General features: G+C 41.6%; 2 protein-coding genes across 2 annotated transcripts; both read left to right on the top strand.

The window, feature by feature from the left end:
- The first annotated feature begins 1,726 nt into the window (after positions 1 to 1,726).
- cUnh11orf96 (chromosome Un C11orf96 homolog) lies at positions 1,727 to 4,113 on the top strand. The gene is made up of 2 exons (XM_084059395.1): positions 1,727 to 2,082; positions 2,450 to 4,113. Exon 2 carries the CDS (start codon positions 2,495 to 2,497, stop codon positions 2,909 to 2,911), a length of 417 nt encoding a protein of 138 aa, XP_083915521.1. The 5' UTR covers positions 1,727 to 2,082; positions 2,450 to 2,494; the 3' UTR covers positions 2,912 to 4,113.
- Positions 4,114 to 7,015: 2,902 nt separating this feature from the next.
- On the top strand, positions 7,016 to 25,487 carry ticrr (TopBP1-interacting, checkpoint, and replication regulator). Its single transcript, XM_084059338.1, has 21 exons — positions 7,016 to 8,251; positions 8,740 to 8,998; positions 9,350 to 9,588; positions 10,517 to 10,739; positions 11,059 to 11,203; positions 11,698 to 11,843; positions 13,389 to 13,598; positions 13,687 to 13,832; positions 14,687 to 14,787; positions 15,028 to 15,118; positions 15,379 to 15,461; positions 16,072 to 16,299; positions 16,764 to 16,851; positions 17,283 to 17,355; positions 18,040 to 18,171; positions 18,283 to 18,373; positions 18,487 to 18,545; positions 18,807 to 19,081; positions 20,114 to 22,325; positions 23,251 to 23,379; positions 24,866 to 25,487. The coding sequence occupies exons 1-21, from the start codon at positions 7,559 to 7,561 to the stop codon at positions 24,961 to 24,963; spliced, it is 5,721 nt and encodes a 1,906-aa protein (XP_083915464.1). The 5' UTR covers positions 7,016 to 7,558; the 3' UTR covers positions 24,964 to 25,487.
- Positions 25,488 to 26,230: the final 743 nt, after the last annotated feature.

Raw genomic sequence — 26,230 nt, 5'->3', positions numbered from 1 at the left:
TGAGGTCAACAAAACAAATTACTTCAGTTGCAAGTAGGGTTGCACTGGTTCATACAGGAAAGGACAAAGAGCCTTTACACCAAGTGGTTCCATCATAATACATTTCCCTTTGAAAGTGTAGAAGAAGCCATGGTTGCTAAAATGATAGCTGAGCTGCTTCAAGGCCTCAGGCTAACATTGGATGCAATACCAGTGATGTTTTTGAGAGACTTGGCTGAACTAATTTCTCCCTTACTAATTGCTCCCTTTATTACCGCTCCTCCTCCTCCTTGTTCCTCTTCTTCTTCTTGTTCTTCCTATTCTTCTTCTTCGCCTTCTTCCTCTTCTTCTTGTTCTTCTTCCTCTTCTTCTACGCTCTCTTCTGTATTAAAACATTTGACTGGTTGAGTTGGCGATGCCTACACCTCCACACTCACACGCGCACGCACACGCACACGCACACGCACACGCACACGCACACACACAACCAATTGACAAATGTACAGAAGACCACAATGGAAATACTTCTGTCTTTATTGTGTTCATCCTTGAATCATGCTCATATGTGTGCATGTCTCCTTGTTTTAAAATTGTCAAATAAAACTAACAAACTGAGGACTGTCAGTTTTAACCCAATTTGGATCAAACTATTACTTTTTATTGGGGAAAGCTGTCTAGAAGAGCATTTGTCCATACTATGGACCGATGTAATTCGGGAACGACTCATGGTTGGAATGCATGCCATCCAGAGCCGTACCTATTATCATAGTACTCAGAGGCTAGTTTATGATGCCAGCTCAGAGATCTCCATATACTGTATGTGTATAAAGAAATCATATAACTACAATTGGTAAGCTTAGCTGATCCGTGAAGCCAATCACGGATAAGAAGGAAGATCCGGGAAGCCAATACCTGTGGACACAGACACACGCAGGCAGACAGACAGACCGATACAGGCAATCGTGGATTTTAGGTTCTGGACAACCTCTGGTCTGACCGAATTCCCACTCAACTCAATTCACTAAAGTCCGTTTCAAAACATGGCTTGTAAATATAATTAAATACATTTGATAGGCTAATAAACTATCTATCAGTTTGCAGTTACATTTTAAGCATTTAGCTGATGTTTTCAGCATAAACAGTAGAAAATGATGCGTGGCAATTTTTCACATTTCCACTGAACCACCAATCAATCTTGCCCAAATATGTAGCTGTATGGAACATCATTCACAAACTGTACACCTACTGTAGTAAGTTACAGAGTGCACATGTAAGCCACCCGGTCTTGTTTTAATCGGTCAAAGCAATGTCAAGGTTAGATAAGGTCAAGTGCAAGTTTAGTACTTAAACATAGCAGGTGGCATGAGGGGAATACTTGGATTCTTTCTGCTAACGTTTCTCTGCATTTAAAGTTCTCCTTTTATTTCACTCTGCTTCCTGCTCCCTTTCTCTTTTCCACTGCATACTCCCCTTCTGTGCCTCAAAATCAGTCTTCTTCATCTCTCTCTCTCTCTCTCTCTCTTTCCCTCCCTCCCTCTTGTGTGTTTATTTCAGCTGGATGACTCTTGTCACTGACTGTTATTGGAGCTGGAGTTGTGACAGGGAGAGGAAGTGGGGAGAGGAGAAGTGAGGAGGTAGGAGGTAAGGGGGGGAGCCTGTGCGGAAACGGGGGTGAAGGAGTGAACCAAGAGAGGGGAGGGAGGACACTGAAGCTGAGTGGGTAGAGAGCTGCTATATAAGACATAAGCAAGCTGTCACCGGCAGTAGCTCTTACAGACAGCAACCGGAGAGAGAGAGACAGAAGGCTAAAAGATTGACAGAGTGCCAATGAGTTAAAGCTGAAACGCAGCCACAGGTTTTATTTTGACAAGAAGTGCAAGGAGAGGAGAACAGTACCTCAACAGTGACCTCTTTTTGTTGGGAAAGGCAGGGGACCTTTTGCCTGGACATCGGAGCTTTGAGGAGTTTTTCGGATTTCACATTTGAGAAGACTTTGGCTTTTTTGTCTTTCCTGATAATACGGACCACTATTTGAATAAGACGAGCGATCAGAGAGGGCCAGAGGGAGAGAGACAGCGAAACACAGAGACAGCAGGAGTTCAAGTAAGAAAAGCTGTGGTACTTGCAAAGTGGGGATTTTGTCTTTATTCACAACTGGCTCCACATTAGGTTTGAACAAGAATGACAAAATTGTATTATCAAGTAAGAAAGTAACCACTATACATGTATACTTCGTTGACTAGTTATTTTTTTCCCTCTACACCAAATCTGTGTGCAGAAAATAGCCAATCTACAAGCTACAAAATAGTTGATCTACTGTTCAAGATCTACAAAATAGCTGATCACATTGTGTCGCATTGCGACACATTGTGAGCTTGTAGATCTGCCATTTTCGCCGAATGTTTACCCCAGAATAGGGTTCATGTGGTTAAAAAGAGTTTACAACAACACATTTTATCTCCAAATCCAGGTTAAGGGCTCTATCCAGTCTGCCCACATCCTGCCCGGTCCAGCCATGGCTGCCGTGCGCCCGATGCCCATGGACCTGCACCACCAGGGTTTCCACGTCCTCCCTGCCCACCTAATGGCCTCCACCATGGAGGAGTTCCCTCAGCAGCTTCCAGTGCCCAAGGGTCCTGCCGCCCGGGGAAAGAGCCGCTCGCGGCGACCCCGTGACGCCCGTTTCAAAACCCAGCCAGTCACATTCGCTGAGATCGCCGAAGTGGCGGAGGAGGAGGAGGGCTCCTCTCCCCTGGAGGAGGAGAGGGCCAGGCGCTCATTCCTGCAGTCAATGGAGAACCTGAGGAGGAGCACACAAACACTTCACCATAGCTGCCCGTTGGCCGCCACCGCTACTACCAGCCGTCACCACAGCACACCGCCCACGCCGCAAGCCAGCCTGGACTCCAGCGACTCTGACTCCACCCAGTGAAAGTGGGTGGGGGAAAAGTATGGACACGCCCCGCTTCAGTCCCACCTAACCCCTCTCCTCTACATCTCCTTCTTCCCTCCTCTGGATATCATGCTGCTGTGTTCTCATCATTTGGGAATCTATGGTAGAAGTGACATTTTGCTTGCTTTGGAAGTGATAAAGTTGGGAAATGTTATTTGGAAGGTCTATGGCACATTAGCTGAGAAAAAGGCAGTTATCTGAGAAAAAGTGGGTTTTGATTAAGGTTTGACTGCAGAAATTGTTGCACAACATCCAAATTGAGAGCTGAAAGGAATGCTATTTTTCTAGCATTAAGTATGTAACAGCCATCTTTTCTTTATGACATGAATGCAGCATGATAGAAGCCTTGCCCATTTTGGGGTTTTGCCCAAAGACTGTGTCAAATGGAGGCCAAATGGATTCGAACTAGACTGTTTGTCAGTCTGTGTGTAGCTGCCACTGTCAGTGACAAAGATGTTTATACAGCGTAGTATGTACTAACATATCCACATACGTATATTACCAAAACATGCACTCTGTGCATATTTTCTTATTCTTACCAGTATTGTTAAAACTGGCTGGTTATATAAGGATACAGTGGAATAGACGTGTTCGTTTTTAATGGTAACACTGTGTCGAAACGCTATTTCTCTTTCTTTAGATTTGCTATATAAAAATATTCCTTTATATTCCTTTTTTCTACTCTTGAATGATTTTTAAGAGGGAAGAGAAACTTGAAAGATGAAAGCTGAATATTTTTCCATGCTAAAGTTGTATATGTATTTTTGCTTATAAAATGTTTTTCTTTTTTTTAAGTAAGTGACCAGTTGTGATATAAAGGACTGTTACTGTATATAAATGTAACTATTATGACATACTTACCAAACTGTAAATATTTCAACAGGACTAAGTACTGATACATGTGCTGATTGATTCAATGTGACCTGGCTGTCATTTGAAGTAGAGTAACTTAACAAAGTCATTCTTTTTGGCTTCAAGTGAGCTGCACTCTATGTATCTTTCTAAAAACACAAAAACAAAATGCCTTTTCTGATGTCATGGTATTTATTCTCTTTCATTTGTGTAAATTTCTACTGTAGATAGAACGAGAACATAAATAGCCTTTATACTTTGTTTTACATGATTCTACATAATATATGTTATAATGTAAGTATTTTGTTTGTCATATGGACTATAATAAATATTTGCAAATATTTCTGAGTCAGGCTCAATTTTGTTTGGAATGTTTATTCATGAAAGACAAGTATTGCCTTTGGCATGCAACAAACATTGCATTACATTCATAAATCTGATACTGTACAGTATTTTGCATTAATACTTAAGCAGATGCCTTCATCTAGATCAGGGGGTTTCTCTAAGTCCATGCTAGCAGGCAAATAAAAAATAAATTACAGTCCGTTTTAATTAGTGTAATGTCCCTTTAAATCAGGAGAAAGAAAATGCAAGAAAAACTGGAACAATTTGAAAGAGGCTGGACTGCTCAGTGTTTTTTTTTAAATGTTGTCAAATGAAATCCAGTGAGTAGCCTATGTAACACACACTTTAAATCCCAACTCGCGTGTGTGGAGGGGAGCAGCTTTCCCCAGATCGTGAGCCTCTTCCCCCCCGCGGGGAGGAGCTGCAACAAGCACCTGTTGCACAACCTCAGATCAGAAGAGATGACCTGCTGAATTTATAGCGACAGTACAAGATCTCAGGCTGTTTTGCCATGTGCATTTTTTTTAACCTGACAGTATTAAGTGACAGAGAATTGATCAAGCTGAAGCTGGGGGTTGCAAGACATCAAGCGAAGGTTAAATTCTGAGACATGATCGTCTAACAACTTTTTTTTCTCGTGTGTCCCTTGGCCGTCAGTCACCAAAACTTTGAGATCCCCAGCTCTGAATAAACATATGACCAAGATTACAATAAATAACCAATAGTAGGGAGGGAGTGTAGCCCTGAAACATGACATGTCATGTCACAAGTCATGGAACCGGTTGCTCCTGTTTTTTGATTTTTTGACATTTACAACTCTCACATGTACATAAACGTTCAGATTTCAAATATAAAGTGCTGACCCCCATGCCACGGATGTAACAAGTTGAGCCGGCAAAGGTCTAAGTACCTGTATATTCCGTATTGTTCAATAAAAAGATTTTTAATCCGATTGCCGGCCATTTTCTTCGAATTTTCTCCGACGCTTTCAATCAATTATGCGACACTACTGGTTGGGAGGTGTATTGTACTCATACAGGTACTTAGACCTTAGCCGGCTCAACTTTTTACATCCGTGGCATGGGGGTCAGCACTTTATATTTGAAGTCTGAACGTTTATGTACATGTGAGAGAAAAATCACACCCAGTGTGAAGAGAGTGCATGGTGCCTTTGAATTAGTGTAACTGGTTGCATCCTTGTGTTGCAATCAGCTGCAGCTGTTGAGGCTGTGCTCAAACATACGACAGACGGACAGACACACACACACGACACGATCAAGTGTAGGAGTGGCTGGCACCACTCAAAAATCGAAAACCAGGAACAACCGGTTCCATGACGCTTGTGACAGACGAGCGTCATGTGAACCATGGCTTGCAGGGAGTGCAAGGGCATTGACAGCATCCGAAATGGATGAGAAGAACCACCACACAGATGTGCCACTGTCTGTAACAAATATTGCTGAGTCCCAAAGTGTATAAGAGTCTAACAGAAGTGTTAGAAATGAGGCAGACAAATAAGTTTGACTTTTTTTTATTTTTAACCACTTAAACTAAACTTACATACGTTGACTGGCCGCCCTCCATTTCCCTCTACCAAAACTCTTCACCGTAAATGACCTATCTACAAAGCTCTCATCGAGGGGGATTTGATACCATGTGCTCTGTCTAACCCGGTTTTCTTCGAACAGACTGAACTCGTATAAACTCTCAACACTTGAGCTGGGTCCCCTCTGGGGTTTGTATCACACAAAGCCAAAACAGCAGTCAACTAGAAGTGCACTGTGGAGACTTTGGCTGAATGTTTTGCTTAAAATTCAGTTAAAGTCAAAGACTGTTATTGTTGCATCATTGCACTTCAGCTGCATTGTGCTGATTTAGCTATGTCTGTTAATAATACATTGTGTGGAAAAAACCTTGGTCACATGCTGTCAAAACAAACCAATGTGATGTGTACAGTACAGACCATAGTGTTAGGTAAAGACAGTAACCAAAAACACAAACGTGCTCTCTCTCAATTTTCAATTCAATGGGTCTTTCTCTCTCAGCTCTCTACCCCCATCTGCTGCTGTAGAAATGTATTTATTTATTTATGTATTAATACAAGGTATGTTAAGAGGATTTTAAACCCAAGAAAGCACTATGGCTTGTTTCTATTAGGCTGTACATAATCCCTGACCATGATGATTTCTGATGCCATTGCTTGAGGTTTAAATCAGTGTTGCCAGAAGCAACCAGGTCTATGAAAATATGCCCAAAAGAAGCGACTAAACAACAACACAGCACTAATCCTAATGTACGTTAGCTATTTCAAAATAGCAGATCTACAAGCTCACAACGCGTCACGATGCGACGCGTTTTGAGCTTGTAGGTCTGCTATTTTCAAAACAAATCTTGAATAAAAAAATAAAAAAACACAAATCTTGTGTGGATCTCGATTGGCACAAATATTTTCAGATGGGGGTCCCGGTCCATGGAAACATACATATTAATTTGGGGTCCTCCTTGACATGTCAATGTTTGAGAATCATTGGGAATCATTGCGTGCAACCAGGAAGCAAGCCCAAATAAGCAACTAGGCCTAACACTTTAGAAACATTTTACATTTACAAGCCACTACATAAAAACAAGCCCAAAGTCGCTTAAAATAAGCGAACAAGGCAACACTGGTTTAAATGCACATCAGATCCTCCTCCACTCACGTTGTCGTAAAAGGATGAATGACACTTCATTTGGCCAATCACAAGGTAGAGGACTCGTTGGCAAATCATAAACAACCATTTGTGTCCTTTTGGTCCAATGACAGCGCCGCTCGTGCAGTACCATGGAGCCAATGACAGCAAGGGTGGATTCGCGTGCGAGGAGCGCGAAGAGTCAAGAAGCAAAAAAGGAAAATGGCGAACATGGTAGAAATTTAAAAAACGTCCCAACCTCCCGTGTAACAAACAAACGACATAACCTAACCGAAGTAGCGCGTATATGTTTACGTATCGTCAGTGCTGGACCGATATGCTTGAAACAAATAGCAGCGCCACGGCGGGCGCATTCATTCTACTGTAGTTAGCTTTAGCCTAGTTAGCAAAAACAGCTAACTTCAGACAAGTTTGGTAAAGTTACTTTCTACTGTTGTTAGCGTTAGCCTAGTTAGCAAACACAGCTAACTTAACTTCAGACAAGTTGGGTAAAGTTAACCAGCGGACATGATGGGTGACATCTGTATTATTTTACCCTTTGGTAGATTATAAACTATTAATAAACACAACGACGTGTCTAATCTAATTTCACCCAGCTGAGCTTTCTAGTGTGTTTACAGGTCCATCTAGACGAGGCTTTAGATACGTCTAATGAATGCTACCAGATCTTACATTCAGCGTAGTAACTGCTACCTGTTGTAAATGGATCAGCGGCCAGTGAGCTGTTGTTACTATTATTATGGCTCTGCACAACTTGGTGTTTGTCATTGATCTGGACGGTGGTGGGGATCATCACATCCGAGCGGAAACAGCCACAACAAACCCACTGAAACGAGGGATTCTGCGGATCCTGCTGCATTTCGGTTACAAGTATGGCTTCGACAAGGTGCGCTGGGGCTACAAGTTTTTCCAGTCCAGGTCTGGCCGCAGTGGCAACCTGTCCAGGGGCTCTGACTTCAAGGAGCTTCGGCACAAGACCTTCGAGGACTTTGAGATGGAATACGACGCCAAATGGGACATGCAGGACAAGGCATGCTCTACTACTGCTCGGCGAAAACAGCAGCCCAGTCCATCCTCCTCGGTCCAGAATGCGCTGAAAGAGGCCCTTTTGGACTTCCAGTGGGACAGACCTGATATCACTTCTCCGACCAAACTGTCCCTAAGACCGAGGAAGTCCAACCGATCGGTCGGGAAAGCAGTCAGCAGCTCACAAGAGGATGACACTTCAGCTGATGGTGGGAGAAATGTGTTGTTTGTTCTGTCGGAGTGTCCTCGTTCGAGAGCACAACTCGGGGAATACATATCAACTACTAGCGTCCAAGACATGATGCACACGGATGTGTCAGATCAGATTCTGTCCAGGGGGCTTCATGACATGTTGGTCCAACGACGGGTGGTCCTGCACTGGGTTGACAGCAGGCCCTACCTGCAGGTAACGATACAAGGTCCTTTTAAGAATCAGTCGTAATCCTAATGTTGGCTGTGATGCTGGTCATCCAGATATTTAATTTAAACTAAAATATAAAGGTTTAACAATGCTACTTATTACTTACTAGTGCTGACAGTGACACTGAAGCCATTATGAAGTAGATTTACGGTAGGACCGTAGGAAAATGGCATTTGCTGAATTATCCATTGATTGGTGATGGCTGTTTTTGTGTGTTTATGTGTATACATGTATATATGTATATATGTATATATGTATGTATGTATGCATGTATGTGTTTCTGACTGGAATGATAGAGGAACTGAATTATTTCATTGCACACTTTGAGCTCTACTTTAACTGATTGTCAGTGAAATAGATTCAAATATGATCAAGGAAACAAAAATCATGTTGCATGTCCATGCTGCCTGTCTGACATAATGTATAGTTCTTGTATGATGTATGTTATTGCCCTGATACATGATTTAAACTAGGTGCTGAGGTGTGAGGACCACGTTGGTTCTCAGAAGCTGTCAGAGATACTGGGGCAACTGGGAGGCAGAGAGCTTCCTATGGATGCTCTGCTGAAGCTCTCCTGCACGCAGAGAACGCCATCTGGGATGACAGTGCAGGATTTAGGCCCCGAGAGAGAGGTTTTCCCTCTGGAATCCAGCATTGGATATCTTCTGACTTCTGAACGGCTCTACCGACTGGCGTTTCCTGTCCTGGGAGGTGTTCTGATTTGGGGGCAAGGTGGGTTGCATGGTTGGGAGGTCGGAGGTGTTGAGTAAAAATAAACATTTTCCACAACTGCACTGTGGGATTATTGCAATCATCAAACACACATTGAGAAAAACATGACCGTTTGTTTATATTCATGTTGAAAAGTAAAACATAATTCCAGGTTTTGCTTTTGAAAAATGAAAAGTAACTCAAATATATACTTGTCTTGCCATCATTCATATTCTGCTATTCTCCACCCACCCTAACACCCATGCGCTGAGTCTGTGTAGAGCATACTACCTCACTCTATCTCTAATCATTTTTATAAATAAAGTACTGTAAGTACAATGAATGCTATAATTACCTTCTCCCAAAACCCAGGCAATACTACCCAGACCTGCAGTGTATCTGTAGAGCCAGTGTCTTGCTGGCAGAAGCTCTTCCCTCAGCCCGTGGAGGTGTGTCTGAAAGGGGTTCTCCAGGGTTGGAGAGCCCCATCACCAACAAAGACCTCCTCAGAGTCATGGATCCTCCAGTGTCCCAGTAACAACAAGGACCCGGGCCAAACAGCCTTTCAGCAACTCCTAATGGAGCTGCTCACCACACTTGATCTGCATATGGTGAGCTGTAGAACCATTGGCTGATGCCAGTGTTTATTATTCTTTCATTCGGAGTCGGCAGTGAAACAGCACCACCAATAACAATATCACCACATAAACTGGGGGATTTAAGTTTAAAAACTATAATTTAGCCAAATATTACCTATAAAACACAACATGATGTACTGTTGTCTTTGTTTTAATAAACATATATTTAACTCCTGTAGAAACTGCGTGGACTTGTTGCAAGCAAAAATGGATAATCTAAAAAAGTAAAAATTGTCACAGCCCCAGGCAGTGCTTTGTGTTTATGTGTCTAAGTGTCCCTCCCTGTCAGTATCTGTGTTGTGTGAGAGTGTTTGCTTGGAACACCTGTTTCCATTCTCATCATTGTCATCAGTTATGCACCTGCCTGCAGATCTGATGGTAGTAAAGAGGGGGGGGGGGGGGGGTAGATATTTTATCTGGTAATATTGTATGAGCTTTTTGTTTTGCCTATATTTTTTAATTAACATGGCATGGCCTTGTTCCCTCATTTGATGCTGGCCACAGAACAGCGCGATATGCACGTCCGACAGCCCTAATAGCAATATCTACCATTTCTCAATTGTCTGGCATAGAATAAAATAATAAAAATAAAAACATCTAATAACCAGAACAAAAGCTAAACGCATCAAAAAACACATTTATCTCAGCACCCATTTAGGGTTAATTTGTGTGTTTATTCCACATCCCAGATATGCTTGAGCATAGGTTTCGTTTGTTGATCATAAAGATCATAATGCAACATTTTGGGACCACATTTGTTTTAGAGGGAAATTATATTGTATCATCATACTCACAGCCATGTTCTTAGGTTATCTAATAATGATTACAAACTTCCATATTTTTCTCATACATTTGTGCTGTCTGTAATAAAGCCCTTCTGTCCCCTCTCGTTTCTTTCCAGTTTGCTGAGGTGAATGACAGTGGTGTGTTGTGCTCGGCCATACTCTCTCCTCTGTCTCCCTTCAACGCTCTGCTCACCATCTTCCAACCTGACATTGCCCACCTTAGCTTGCCTCTGACGGCTGATGCCGATATGGCTGATTCCGATATGTTCTCCGACCTACCAGATGTTGTCAGCAGTGTCCTGTCTGTGGTCATGGAGCAGGATGTAAACACTGAGGAGGGTGAGGAAATAATGTTAATGCGACGGGTTATGAGCTTGTAGATCTGATATTTCGGCAATTGTTTTGGAAAACATTTTTCAACATGGAAATGATTATGACAATTATGCAAAATAATTTTGTATCTCAAATGATTGCGACTATGTAATAATTGAGACAGGCCCACTCCTGAGCAACAGTGGCTTAACACTGACTGAGTTATTGCTGTGACAGTTAAACAAACAGACTGGGGCATTCACAATACACCCGCTCCATTGGGTGCAGGTATAAAAACACTAGAATTTACCAGTAAGGGTGACTTTAAGATGTTTTTGCTCCTCAGTCCAGCCGATGGAGCACCGTGTTCCAGAATGGGCTCAACAGGAGCTTAGACATTGTTCCAGCCCAGTGATGACAAGCCTAACAGAGAGCTGGTTCCCTCAATGTGACCAGTCAGGAGTCAGCTCCCATCTAATGGAGTCAATGAAGTACGGCTGTATACTGCACTATTCCTAAAATGACTGCAGCTGCTCTCTCACTGCCATTATTGAACTGTCAGAACCACTGCCATTAATACTACTTTTGTTATGATTTGCTGCAAATTGAATTCGGTATTTTTTGCATTGATTACCACTGAAAACATAATTTTAGAGTTGTTCAGTTTAGGATGGCATGTACACATCTTATAGATATTAACAGTTTATTTTGTCATTACTTAGAAACGTATTTACAATAATTTGATAGAACTGGTACATGCAACCAGTATTGAAAGAAATTGTCCAGTGATATGATACTCGGCTCTATAAAAAGGTCTATTGAACTGCTATAAAAGAAACACATTTAGTCAGACAAAATAGAAACAGCTTGAAAGCCATGTCTAATTTCTTCGGAATCACAAGATAACATAGTTTTAGCAACAAACAGTAATTCACAAATATTCTTGTGTGTCTGTCTGTCTGTCTCTGTGTCTCTCGCTCTCTAGACTGTTGAATGCTGTTCCAGAGCAGCCAGGAGGAGTAGAGGAGACCCAGGGAGAGGAGTTGTCTGCACTGCAGCAGGAGCTAGTCAGCAGCCTCGCTGAACTATACCAGGCCTCGCAGGGCCCTGGAAACAACAGAACTAAGAATCGTAAGAATGCAGCACCTAAGAATGCTCTTTTGATAATATCTGTTGTAACACAGGTAATGAACACAAACTAATCTAATATGAATGTAAAAGATAAAAACAAATACGGAGAAGCTAGATCACCACTTCTGTCTGTTAAAGCTACAATCCATATATTTTTGTCTGTTTTCCTCTCCTGACGGAGAGAGTTAATTACAACAGTGTCCGAACTACAATAAAGAGGGCGGCACATCTAGTGTCCAATCCAGTGCGCCATGTGCTTCTAATAACTTTATTGACCACATGGTGTCCTGCCTGACACCAGGGTAAACATTTCTCAATGGAAGAGTAGGGAGACCACCTCCAACCACTGCAGGATATGTTAGTTATAATAATGTATTATAGGGAAGCTTGGCCAAGTTTGAACCTAAATTGATCTAATGTGAGGAAATCAATAATAGTGTGGCAAAAAAGACCCTGTCTTCTATGTATTTCTCCATGAAATGTTGACGTTGTGAAATGATGGCATCACACGTGTTGGTTACACGTTTGATTGATTGATTGATTGAATATTTTATTAGGCAAAAGAAATGTAAAACAACACATTTACATTTAAAATACTTTGTCTAACAGGTCCGTTCATAAAAGTCCTTGCGGACTTGTTTCCAATGAGGGCCTTGGTATTCAATTCATAGGCTTGATGTAACCATCAAGCCTGTTTTGAAAAGTTACATCTTTACAAACCTCCAAGGACATAAGCGCCCAGTGCCAATAGGCAAAGCTGTTGTGGCCAAAAAATATGCTCTTTGAAAGAAAACGAAACAAGGAAACTCGGGCATATGATACACTTGCATTGAGGATGTTTCTGGTTATTTTATGTTGGTAACAAATAGAAATGTAACATTGAGGAATCTGTCAGTTTGACAACTCACTAGTAGGTTAGGGAATTTTTATTATAACATTTTTGCTTTTCAATGTAAGTAATAAATCAGAACCGGTTAGGGAAAGTGGTGTACTGTGGCTTTTTTTAACTAGTGAAGTGTTTCGTTACGCACGCGTACACACGCTCGTGCATACATGTGAACGCGTACGATCGCCGATTGAAATAACCTCTTTAATATTTAGGCCTATTTATCAAAAATCACAATATATATCGAATTGTATTCTATTTACTTGCATAATGGGGATACTTTAGTGTTGTCATATACATTTACCTTGCAGACGTCACCTCTGTAATTTAGTTAATGAATCCATCAGCCACTGTTATCCAAACGTTTTCTTTAGACTGCTTCAGTACTTAGCAGGTCACACGATGGACCATTGATATGCATCCAGCCAGGGTCATTCCTATGTTAATTCACGTTGTTGAAACTCTGCAGCTTTTGTAAGCTTTGGTAAGAGGCGTGTGAATGGTTGTTTTTGATCGATACGCGAGGTAGACGCACTCTCACATGCAGCTCAAACAACTAGTCAAAGGATCTGAACAGATATGTTGTTTATTATTGTGGTTAAGCGTGACGTCACCCATGTCTTCTGCCTTTTCCGTCACTTGCCTCATTCTGCCTGTAGGTGGGGCCCAGCGCACACCTGTGAAGCAGAAGATGAAGACGATGAGTCGCTCCCTACAGATGCTGAATGTAGCGCGACTCAATGTCAAGGCCCAGCGCGAACTAGGTCAGGCTGAGACCGAACACCAGGGGTCAGAGGGCAAAGGCCACGACAAGCCAGGGAGGAGATGCTCGGGTGACAAGACCAAACATGGAGGAGCCAGCCATCAGAGTGAGTGGTTGATAGTCTTAGCCTTAGTAATAGTACAAAAACTGGTTATTATTTGGACATTTAACCATGTTTTTGTCCCTCTCATCAGTCTTCAGCAGTGAGCCCGAGCTGGTGGCTCATCTGAAGTCCAGTTATGAGAAGACCGTAGCTGAGAGAGATTTGTGCATCCTCACTGGAACCCACAACTTTCTGGCTGCTCTCAAATCCTTCATCACACCGAAGACAGACCAGGCAGTGAGACAAACATCATTGCTGTATTTTCCTTTTCTTTTCTTCTTTTTAAGATCTTGAGACAACTCCCTATTTCTTCCAAATAAATATTTAGTTAGATGGTACTGATGTAAAAGTCAAGATTTTAATTGACCAACTGAGTTATGGATATTAGATACAATTACGTTAAGGTCTTGTCATAACTTGCCATATTTATTCCAACTACATATTCAATCAATTTTATTCATTGATGATCAAATAATTGTTTTTATAACTTTCCGATCTAATGCAACTCGGAAGATGAAGATGAATCCTCTGGTTTGTGTACAAATTATGAGCCAACAGTCTTAAAGTGTGTATAACATTTACATTCGGTCAGTCCTGGTATCAAAATCTCAGTTAATTTGATATTTAAGAAAAGCTGCAGGCTTTTACATTAAGGGACAGAATGTGGACTGCATTGATATTGGTTAAGCTGTTCTCCAGAGTAGCACATACAGTACTGTACTGTCCTGTGTCTCCTCGTACATTGTCCCCCTCTCAACCTTTCTACTGTCTGTATGTCATACCCCGTCTCTTTCTGTTTTCCTACTGTCTCTCTCCTACACCGTCTCCCTCTCAGCATTCCTGTTGTCTGACTCGCCTACACTGTCTCCCTATTTGTTTTCCTACTGTCTTGTCTCTATAATCTCCCCAACAACAGTTAAATATTTACCTTTCAGACAACAACCTTTAAAAAAAAAACTTACCATTGAAAGGTATAACCTCTAAGTAAAGAATTAGTGAATTATTATATTATCCACAGAATAATCCATGTTTCTGTATACGACACCAATCCATATAATGTATAATTTGTTTTCTTCTCTTGCGCTTTACAGGTAAAGACCTTTCAGTTTGTCCAGCAGCATCTTCTTAAGTCCACTAAATCCATCAGGGAGTTTTATGGCGCTGCCTCTGATCCTGAAAGCAAAGTCAGAGAGTGAGTTTTTGTAACATGTAGCGATTATTTTCCTAATAAATTAATCTGTTGATTATCTGATTAAACTCTTAATTAACGTAGTTAATTAGACCACCATATTTGTGTGTGTGTGTGTGTGTGTGTGTGTGTGTGTGTGTGTGTGTGTGTGTGTGTGTGTGTGTGTGTGTGTGTGTGTGTGTGTGTGTGTGTGTGTGTGTGTGTGTGTGTGTGTGTGTGTGTCTCTCTGTCTCTGTCTCCTAGGTGCAAGCTGCAGGCGGTGCTGAGGTTGGAGTTGTGTAGACTCTCTCCAGGACAGATTGATGCATCAGCTACAGAAGAGATGGTGGAGGAGGTAGGATACACAAATGTTTTTAGTTTTAAACAGAAAAAGGCCTTTCATTGCAGAATAGATTCTTTTCTGACACATTTGACATGACCTTTTGTTTTTCCTTAATGCGTTCAGTTTGACTGTGCTCCAATAAAATCCACTTAAACTAATAAAGAGCTTGAGGACCCATTGAGGGAAATTGTTATGTTGAGGGTTTTGATACCTTAAAATGTATTTGTAAGTTACTAATGAAAATAAAACAATAAATGAAACTTGCTGCTTAGGTGGCTGATATGCTGAGGATGATCTCTCTAACTAAAGACCCGGTCTGTCTCACCAAGTTCCTGCAGGATGAGCTCCTTCCTAGGTGAGTGACTTTTATCTGGCTGTCATTGTGACTCGTGACAAAATAAAAATAATTCTGTCTGTTTATTGTCTCCACCAGGCCGAAGGTGTGGCCGAGACTATGTTTTCACCCCTGTCTGTCCGGCCTTGTGTGTGTGTTCGTCCGTCTGTGCACAGCTAATCTCCGGCACCGTTGGCCCAATCGGCGTGAAACTCTCCACACACACTTCCTGGATGCCAGAGCAGAACCTCTGCCCCAACATTTTCACATAGGCCTGTTATAGTGCCACCAGCAGGCCAATTTTTGCTAAATCATTTTTTGATATTACTCGTACAGATCTTGTCCAAACATCACGCAATTCAGTATTATAGTCATGTAATCAAGACGGATCTGTCCCAATTTTTCATATTCCATCCTGATTGGTTTTCAAAGTTTGCAGGAGTGGCCCGTTTTCAACAAAATGCCTCAAATCATGAACGCAGCATCCGATTGCCGTGAAACATTGCTGGCCCACAATAAGCTACCTGCCCTGGCGGAGACCTTTGGTCCAAGGAGCACATTTTTCTAGTTGAGAATTGTAGTAATTCTGACTCACTATATTCTAAACACTATAATGTCCATGTCCTGTCAGGTTTTTGACAACCATCCCCAGGCTGTTGGCTGACATCTACAACAGTCTGGGCAGCCAGCTGCCTGATGCCCTACTGGCTGCACTGCCTTCGGACTTCTTCAGTGACGAGTCTCTTAACAAGGACAGCTTGTCTCCTTCCACCATCTCCCCTTCGCTCTCAATCATGGGAGCCTCAGATGCTGGGGATGGGCTACAAGACCTGAGAAAGCGCTCCCCCAGCAAGAGGAGGTGAGGAAGGGGGGGGGATATGGTAGCTGCGTAGGCATTGTGTTTTTCGCTTAAGAGGGCCCTAAGTAAGGATTTTAGTCAAGTAAGTTTTATTTGCATAGCACATGCAGGTGCAAACGTAATGCACCTACCGTCCACACATGTACAGAAAGCATTTAAAACCCCACTCATCCAAATGATTCAGCATTTAATGACCCCACGCTCCCCACATGCAGAACAAACAAAGAACTAGCACATAGCATACACATTCTAACCATCAAAGAGGTCTGGGAGAACGAAAAGTTCTTAAGGCTGATTTTAAAAGAGGACACCGCAGATATAAGGGATTAGCATATAACCTGGAGCCTGGTCCTAAGTCATCAATAAAATCTTAGAATCACAGGCAAACAGTGTAGAGTAATGATGGGTCTAATATAGTTTTCATGTCTATTATCTTTTTTATTATTATTAAATTTATGTTTCAGGAGTGGGATGCTGACTCGCCATCGCAGTATGACGGAAGCACCACAGAGTCTTCGCCAAATAGAGATCCCGAGAAAGACCACCAAAACTGTAAGCTGAATACAACACATAACGCATGCCTATAGTCTCCTCTCTGATATTTGTGCATCTCAAAGTATTTTTTTAAATGCATTAAATTCACAAATTTAACAGGAGTTGACAGATAAAAATGATGTACCAAGCTTCAAGTTCTCAAAGTGCCATTTTTAAGACGTACCATATTTCATTGAATATAAATTCTGACCAGAATATAATCAATCAATTATAATAACATTCATTTTCAAATATTTAACTGTGATGTGACTTTCCTATGGTCATTGTTATGCCCTATGTAGTAAATTCTATCCATCAGGATGGTGTTTAATTTGGGCATTTACTGGCCACTTGTTTCACCTCCATTCTGATTGTAATTGTATTATTCATGAATTGTAATTTTTCAAAATGCCTTACACTATTACTTATTGCCCACTTATTGCCCACAGACCAAAGCTAAACCGAGTGTTCCAGTGGAGAAACCAGTTCCAGAGCCACCACCTCAGAAACAAGCAGCACAAGGTACAGTATGTGCGGTTAGAATTAAGAAGTGTTTATTTGACACTCATTCGTACAAGTACAAGCAACATGATTTTGGTGTGGCATGTTCTGCAATACTGTGCTAACAACAATATAATATACATCAAGATAATAATAGAGAACATACTGGTTTGTCTATTTGGCAGGTTTCACCTAGCTTAAGTGGCCAAAAACTATTACAATGTTAGTCACGACATACTGTAGCAGCTCTAAATTGTTTAACGACGAGCAATGTCGTCCAAAACTTTTACCTAACCTGCCTGTTTACACGTTGAATAAATGTTTTATGACATCACACATCTCTCACATTGGCGAGAGTAAAGAAGTGCACAGGTCATGAAGGTGAAATGTACCACATCAATACAAAAGATGGAGAGCAATTTAAAAACAAATTAACCACTTAAAGTCTGAGCTGCTCCAGTGTGTTCTCTTCTACAATATCACTTAAAGTATTCTTGAATGTTTGCCTATTATGACATGCCCAGAATAGGGACACTAGGATTCATCTGGTTAGCACAATGTGTCCACACACTGATTCCATGTGATGTAAGGGCTAGAATTCCAGAATTTAGAGGCAAAGAGATGGTTAACTTGTTTGTGTTGTCATCAAATAATTTCGGTCGGCAAAGGATTAGTCAGTATTGATGATGTGATGACTGCCTCTAGAGGTGACCAAGGTGAGGAGGAACCTGTTCAACCAGGAGAAGGCCTCTGTATCCAAGCGCTCCAAACTGCCCAGGAGTCAGTCTGTGTCTGCTGTGGAAGGACTCAATCACAAACAGTGTCGGGAGTCAGAAGGTAATGATGACTTTAGTCATCTTTAGTGGCTTACTCAGGCGTAGGCTATCTTCATTTTCCACCCTGGTTGGTTTCATTTATGTGATGTTCTAATGAATTTTGGCTTTTCAGAAACGCATGCACTCCTGACAAAGAAAGTATGTGAAACGCCCCATCACAAACAGGTGTCCAGCCGCCTACTGTACAGACAGAGAATGGGAAGGTATGAATAATAGGGAAACATGAACCTTAAACAAGAAGGATATTCTAAATGACACAATAAGGTGGAAGTATAAATAAATTAGGCTTAAGCACTGTTTGTCCGCTTGTTTACAGGAGGTCTGCCCCAGAGGATGATTGCATAGTGGAGGAGTCGCCAGTAAAGCCTTCAGAAGGTACTCGGATTGATGGCATACGTAACATCAGTCAAGGATGAGGGGGGGGGGCTGTGTGAAGGGCAAAAACTAGTTGCAAAAAATAGTGTTTCTCCAAATAAAAAAATAAACAAAGAAAACAGTTTGACATTATCTTTTAGAGCAGTCCCTGCTTTTCAGTTTGTTTTAATCAATAAAAACAAAGTTAGGAAAGAAAATATGTTCTGGGCCACCGATTTATTTTATGTATTGATTGACCCTTGTCATTACCTTTTCTCTCAGAGCTGAGGAGGAGCCCGAGGATAAAGTCATTTGCCAGAAGAAATTCCAGCATCTTCTACTCCAGCTCTCAGCCTCGTTCCCGCAACCTGGACAAAGCGTTGTCCTCCTCCCAGCTCTCTGTCAGTGGTGTCAACCCCAGGGCTGTCCACTCTCCTCACCGTATCCTTTTCGGAGCAGCTCAGTCCCCTGGTCGCCCCTCCACCTCCTCCATTGACTCCTACCCCACCAGGGCCAGCAGGAAATTGCTGTCATCTGGTAACTCTGATGTGTTTGAGGTGTGTTCTCCCATTTGTAATATTTTTTCATTGGTGCTTATTTTGTCTGCAAATGTTAAAAAGGTATTAAATTATCCAGGTAGTAATGACTATGAAAGCTTTTAAATTTTTTAGGGTAAAAGTTTGGCTTTAACTTTTTTTTACTCTCTAATCTTGTCTCCTTCGAGTACTTAAAAAGAGGCACTATTACATAATTGAAGGACGGACTTAACACCCACTCTTAAAGGGCCAGTAAAATGGAATTATCGTTTTTGGCATACGTCACCCTGTAAGTACAATACATATACTGGAAGCCTCTGTGGCATCATATTTCTAAAACATACCCTCAAACCAGCGTCCTTCCGGTTCCCAGATGGAACGCTGTACTTCCTGGGCCACTGCCGCTAGATAGTTACGCTAAATCTGTATCAGTCCGATGCACTATAAATTTCCCTCTTTGTGAATTTTGTTGTCATTGTTGTTACAGTTCAGGGCTACACTGGAATAAGACAATGTGAATCTGCCGTTAGCTGACACTGAATCTAAGAAATTAAAATATAATTAGCTTCTCATAGATCTGAGATATCTGCAGATCACCTGCTTGTGTTTAGGTGAGCTGTTGGCAAGGAATATGCAACCAATAACATTTTACATACAGTACATTTTCTCAGGAATCAGAAATTCAATTCCAAGCTTAAATCCAACAAGGCATGGGAGAGTTTGATCAATGATGAACTAAATCCCATTTAAAGTCATCCTGTGTGATTATTAGGGCTGTCTAAATAAATTAGCATGATGGTGGACAGCTAAACTATTGTACAGTTCATTTGGGCAGATCTGGGTTACGCCTTCTGATAGTTCTATGTGAATGTTTGTAAAGCTTGTTGTTGGCAATTGGCAAAATATAATAATAATCAGATATCATTGAAAATATGCCGATATTTAAGACCAAAATTCAGCTCAGTTGACATTTGACACCTGTAGGGTCTATAAACATGGGTCTTTAAAAATGGCTATGAATTTAACTAAAGCTTGTTCAATTATTTCCTGCAGAGTCCTATCAAAACCCCAACAAAATCACCTGGTAAAACTGGAAGGGCTGCTCATGGGAACAGATCACCCAGCACCCCTCAGACCCCCAGGACCCCAGGATCCTCTAGGGTCTGTACCACCATGGTCCCAGACAGCCCTGCAGCAGGTTGCTCTCATCAGGTGGGGATGTCCCTCAGAAGCAGCCCCTTCAGGTCCCCAACCAGAAGAGCCCTGGTGCTGGGTACTCCTCAGAAAGACAGCCCTGTGAAGACCCCGCTGAAGGGGATCCTTAAAACGCCTATCAAGGCCATAATGTCGGAACACATCTCACCTACTGGAGCTTATTCACTCAGGAGTCCATGTTCAAGAACAGTAACACCCAGAAAGAGTGTCACCTGGTCACCGTCACCCCGGAAATTTAGACACACGGAAAACAGTACTTTCAAAGTGCCAGAGTCGCCCTGTATCAATTCAACTCGTACCTCCCCAAGGTTGTTGAAAGCCTCCAGAAACAATTTTGACAGTCCCTCTAAAAGATCTGGTGTCAAAAGAAAGGTTTTCCACACCCCTGATAAAACTGACCACGGAGCACATAGCTTCAGTTCCCCTGTAACTCCACAGAAGCCTCCTCAAACATTATCAAGAAGCAATGTGGTGACACCAGAGAAGCCATGTCATAGTTTCATTAAAAGACTTCAAGACAAGATGACCACCCCGGTGAAGGAAGTCGCAATTGTTCGTTCTCAGGAAACTCCCATATCTACCTCGCCTCCTAACCTTTCCCCACGCACACACAACACCATAACCCTAAACATGAGCCCTGTTATTGCATATCAAATTGTCACCCGCTCTGGAAGAACACCTGTCAAAAATATTGTGTCTCCTTGTAAACCAGAATTGACTCGATTAAAAGGCCCAACTCTTACACAAACTCCAGAGAAACCCAGGCCTGGCCAAAGTGCTAAAAAAAGGACCAGGCACAACTTGAGATCCCAATCTAGTGAGAGCCTACCTCCTTCCAAACCAAACACAGACTCTAGCTGTGCTATGACCAGTGACCATGTAACAACAGAAAATATTGAGTGCGAAACACAGGCACAACAAAAAACCTTGTCTGAATCTTCACAGTCCTCCGAAACCAGTTCCCACACAGACTCACAGCAGTTTGACTCTTCTCACATCAGCATGAAGACAGCAAGTGAGGGCGACAGTATGGATATCATTGATGCTGCTATTGTAAAGACTGAACTCACCCAAGGCCTAAAAATGAACATCAGCTTCTCCAGGAAGCCCTCCAAGTCCAGCGAAGCCTTTGAGTTTACAGCAGCATCCTCTCCAAGATCGTACCCACTACCGGCTCAAGTAACCCCAGCACGAAGCTACGGCTTTCGACAGACGCCCGACCGCCAACAGAGGGAAGCAGCAGTTCGTTGGGGCTACTCTGATTCACCTCGCTTTTCAACCCCAAGGAGTTCAGGGACACCTCGTCGAAGGAAGGGTGTTACTACTCCGAATCCATTGATGTACCAAGTGGAACTAGTGGAAATGCAAAAATCAGGGCTTCCAAAGCTCAAATTCAGACGCACCGACTCCTTTACTGCTGACGGTGGAGATCCCAGATCAGGAGGTCAGAGCCCCTCAGTGGGTTTCAATCCCCCTCAGCTGGACAGTCCTTTGCCTCTGCTCTCTAAACACAGAGATCCTGGTTGTGTCTCACCTTCACTCTGCTCTCATGTCACTCCAGCCAAGAGCACGCCTGGCAAAAGTGTCCAAACCTACATCTGCCAATCCTATACCCCTACACAGCACTGCGCTGCGGCTGGAGCCATGTCACCCCTAGCACCGACAGAGTCCGTTCCCCTGACCCCATCTCCCCAGAACATGGGGCGGGTGAACCCAGACAACCTTAAAAGTTGGCCCAGGAAGAAGAGAGCGCAGGCCAGTGTATTTGGAGGCAAGGAACATGCTCGGAAGCAGGAGCTACTGGAGGAGGTGGAGCTCGGTGTGAGGAGGTTACAGGATAACGAGGACACAGACGAGCCTTCATGCAGTAAAGCTGCTGCACCGAGTGCACCCTCTAGGAGGTCACCTCTGATAGGAGAAGATGCATCTCCTGTTTCTCCACAGGGGGACATGGACTGGATTGAGAGCCTGGCCAAGCAGGTTGATGAAACTGGTCCTCAGACAAGAGATCACCAGGGGTGGATGGCAGGAGATGGAGACCTGAAGTGTTGTAAGATCAGATGTTTATGAATAAGACTTTAAGAATTTAATTCCAAAATGTTATATATTTTAGTTAATGGAGTGGACAATATGTTGTAGACCCTAATTTTGTTTATACATGAATACTAGATTTTAGACCATTTGATCACATTTCTTATTGTTTTTGTTGGTCGTGGTTTAAGTGAAGTTAGATTTGTTTCAAGGGTGCAACTTCGTTTTGCATGCTTTCTTGTATCCACAAGTTCCCTTTAGCACTGTGGTGACAGATGTAAATCTTTAGCTCATACTTATACACTAATTGTGCTGAATAAATTAAAATGTTTACATAGCTCCAATGATGAACACATTAACGCTTTGTATTGTAAACACTGCAACTGCATACAGCTAAATAATTGATCTATAGAGTTTTTAAACTGATGCCTTAACTTTGAAATTCAAAGTGTATTAATTATTAAGACCTGGAACAGTGTCATTTTTAGATTTGAGCTAAAAAGCATTATTTTACACTTTGGGCTATTCAAAAATAGCAGATATACAAGCTCATAGCGCGGCACCGAGTGCCGCGCTACGAGCTTGTAGATCTGCTATTTTTGAAAAATCGTGAAAATGTGTGCAAATCTTTGAATATAAATACTTTTAAAGCGAACATTTTTAACTCAAATCTTTGCTTCTGGGGGTCCCTGGAACAAAATATTTTGATGGGGGTCCGCGGCCAAATACATATCATTTTGGGGGTCCTTGGCATGAAAAAGATTGAGCAGCACTGATATAGAAACATACGTTTTTCAGAAAACTGTTGGAATTTAGGAGACATGTAGAATCGGCTTCAGGTCTCAATGGGTTAACTTTGAAATTCAAAGTGTATTAATGAATCTCATCTCTTTATCCATCCGTGCAACCATTAATCTTTTTCACGGTTTCATTATGTTGTCCAGTGGAGACGCCACCGAGCGCCAAGAGGAGGAAGACGGTGACAGCCAGTGGGATTTTCGCTCTCACTCAGTCTCCGCTGTTGTTTGAGGGTAGATCAGCCTCTGCTACCAGGAGAAGGCCCCACTTTAAAGGTAAAACACTTGGCCTTTGACATTGTGTTTGTAAAATATTGTTATAAATGTATCCCTTTTAGTTGTTAAAGGGGACACATTGTCAAATAGTTATTTATTATGTTATATTTGAAGGGGGGAAAAAAAGCAAATAGTTTAAAGCATTGGTTCTCAAAGTGGGGTCCGGGGACCCCCAGGGGTACTTGAGGGAGTTCCAAGGGGGTCCCCAGATAAATGATGGATAGTTAGGAACTAAATGGACCCTTATGGGTCTGTAACTCTGAGAGTGTACAAATGGAACCAAATGGACCCTAACGGGTCCATTTGGTTCCATTTGTACACTCTCAGAGTTAAATTAACATTTATTTTACTATAAATTGGGGTCCCAGAGATAGAAATGCCAGTAAATGGGGGTCCGTAGCCTAATGCATGTCAAACTGGGGGTCCTTGAAATGAAAATGGTTGAGAATCACTGCTAGAGCTGTAGAAATCTTCTCTTATGGGGGTCCCTGAGGCATATCTTTTCAAATGGGGGTCCGTGGGCTAATAAGTGTCAAGTTGGGGGTCCTTGACATGACAAAGTTTGAGAACCACTGGTTTAAAGCACCGTTATATCCACAAGAGGGAGCCAGTGGCCAACCTGATATCTGTCACTTATAAAAACAAGAATTGTGTGGGTTGCTGTATCCTGTGGGTGTTGTTGGGGGGTGCGGATGGATGGGGTTTATAAATGCTTTATTCTATGTGAGTGGGATGGATATGGTGGACTATACTTTGTAGATATATTTTAGTTGTCTCTAAACCACTTAAAGGTAGGGTAAGTGATATTTTTTGGTTAAAACAAAAAGTATTTTGTTAATATATATAGGTTAAAATACTATATTCTGATAGTAATCATTGCTATAGAGTGTTTTTTCAGTAACAGATGTCTCCCTGTCTCTCCAGCTCTTTAATAAACAGAAAATACATTTTTCGGTAGGTGTCAAAATCTCAGCCAATCAGGAGAAAGTACCCATGTTTAAGCTTAATTTGTATAGTGTTCCAGTTCCAATTTTGTCTGCTCATTTCTTAGTCTCATCACTTCCAATTTCACTTGTTTAATCTGTATCCTGACTGAGTTCTCTGTCCTGGTTGGATAAAATTGGAAATGAAACTGAAACTGAAACGAAAATGTATTTTCTGTTTTATAAAGAGGTGGAGAGACAAGGAGACTCCTAATACTGAACAAACACTCTATAGCAATGAGTACTATCAGAATATAGAGCTATTTAACACTTATTTTAACCAAAGCAAATCACTTACCCTACCTTTAAGCCTCATCTTTTTATCATCATACTGTGTTGCCGCATGGCGAAAATAGCTGATCGATAAGCTCACAAATAATTCTTTGCCTATAACATGGCCAATTTTGGGACGGCAAGTTGAAATTGGTTAATGTGAATTACATTGAGTTTACTTTGTATGAAATGTGACTTGACTAAAAATGTACTTTCCACTAATCCTGTAGATGAACCAGTATGTGAGAGGACTGTGGAGATGGAACGCTCTCCCTTCAGGCATTCAACCACAGGGAAATCCTTCAGCAGGAAAAGACTGTTGGATTGAACCACTGCTCCTGACACTCTGACTTTTTAAGGCAAGGCATACAGCACTAAACAGAACTTTTCTTTAAATTCAATTCTATTTTAAACAACAATTGCAGTTCACCAATACACACTAATTCACCATCTGAGACATATTTTGTCGCATGGCTGTTGCGTTCCTAAAAGGTAATTTTTCTCATCCAGGTCTCAATGTATTTTGGGAATGAAGTTGATCCATGTCCCGCTAAATATGCGGCTACAAATGTCTTAATGTTGTAGAGCAACTGTCAAAATATCTCAAATGACTTTTGCTGTGAAGTCCACACCATTTTTTACGCATTTTTTCACTACATATGTTTAGTGCCTGTAACTTGGAAAGTGGTCATTTTAAATGCCATCACTTCCTTGTTTGTCAAAATTGCAATCAGCCATTTCGCAATCAATTCAGAAACAACTTTTTTTGTAATATACCTGTTTATTTATTAGTTTGTGTTTTGTTTTATCTCAAATTCTATTTTAAATAAAAGGAAAGAACTGGTGACTTATAATGTAAATATATTGTTTTTTGTAAATAAATACTATGTTTCTTAAATAAATCCTCTTGCAGTGTTTTATTTATTTGGGGATCATGGAACAATCTTTCTACGGGTCATAGAATTTTTTAAATATGGAATTAGCAGGGTTTGAAATGTTATTAGTTTGATAAATTCCAGGTCCTTGAAAAGTTTTGGAATTGGGAGGAAAACCTGGTTTTCTGCCTAACGGTATCAGGGTACTCTATATATTTAGACCAACTGGCATCTGTCATATTGTGGCATTTACAAATGATGGTGAAACTTAGTTTAGATGCTAGCGGAGGGGTTTTGCCCCACAAAAAAGTTTAGTCCTAATGTTCACAAAAAAGTCAGGTCCAAATAAAAAAATATAAGTGAGACCACTATAATGCAAAGATCTTCCTCAGGTAGTAAGATTTTTTTGTTGCTGTATTTAAATACAGTAATGTAATCTGCAGAGTAGCTCTGTACTGTAAAGCAAACTGCTCTGAAATCATCAAAGTGTGTATGCTTTATCAGCTATCACCTGATAAAAGTAAACCTGAATCAACTAAAACTGTGGTGCTCAAAGGTCACAGAGCCCTTCCATTGCTTACTTTCTCTACAGTTGTTAGTAATATACTACAGTAGATAGGACATCACGTTTAATGACATCTAATTACCTAATAGTAGTGATTATCTTCAATTAGATGCCCAATAATTTTATCCCCACTCGCCACCCCTCTCTTTCTGGTA

Source organism: Gymnoscopelus microlampas (assembly GCF_963454915.1).
Source record: "Gymnoscopelus microlampas genome assembly, chromosome: 6".
NCBI lineage: Eukaryota > Metazoa > Chordata > Actinopteri > Myctophiformes > Myctophidae > Gymnoscopelus > Gymnoscopelus microlampas.
This window is presented reverse-complemented; position numbering and strand designations above follow the sequence as displayed.

Excerpts from the sequence above, each read along its gene's own strand:
- cUnh11orf96 (XM_084059395.1), top strand. The coding sequence starts at position 2,495 with ATGGCTGCCGTGCGCCCGATGCCCATGGACCTGCACCACCAGGGTTTC.
- ticrr (XM_084059338.1), top strand. The coding sequence starts at position 7,559 with ATGGCTCTGCACAACTTGGTGTTTGTCATTGATCTGGACGGTGGTGGG. Across the intron at positions 11,844-13,388 it reads AAACAACAGAACTAAGAATC|GTGGGGCCCAGCGCACACCT; the intron begins GTAAGAATGCAG and ends TTCTGCCTGTAG. Across the intron at positions 22,326-23,250 it reads AGATGGAGACCTGAAGTGTT|TGGAGACGCCACCGAGCGCC; the intron begins GTAAGATCAGAT and ends TATGTTGTCCAG.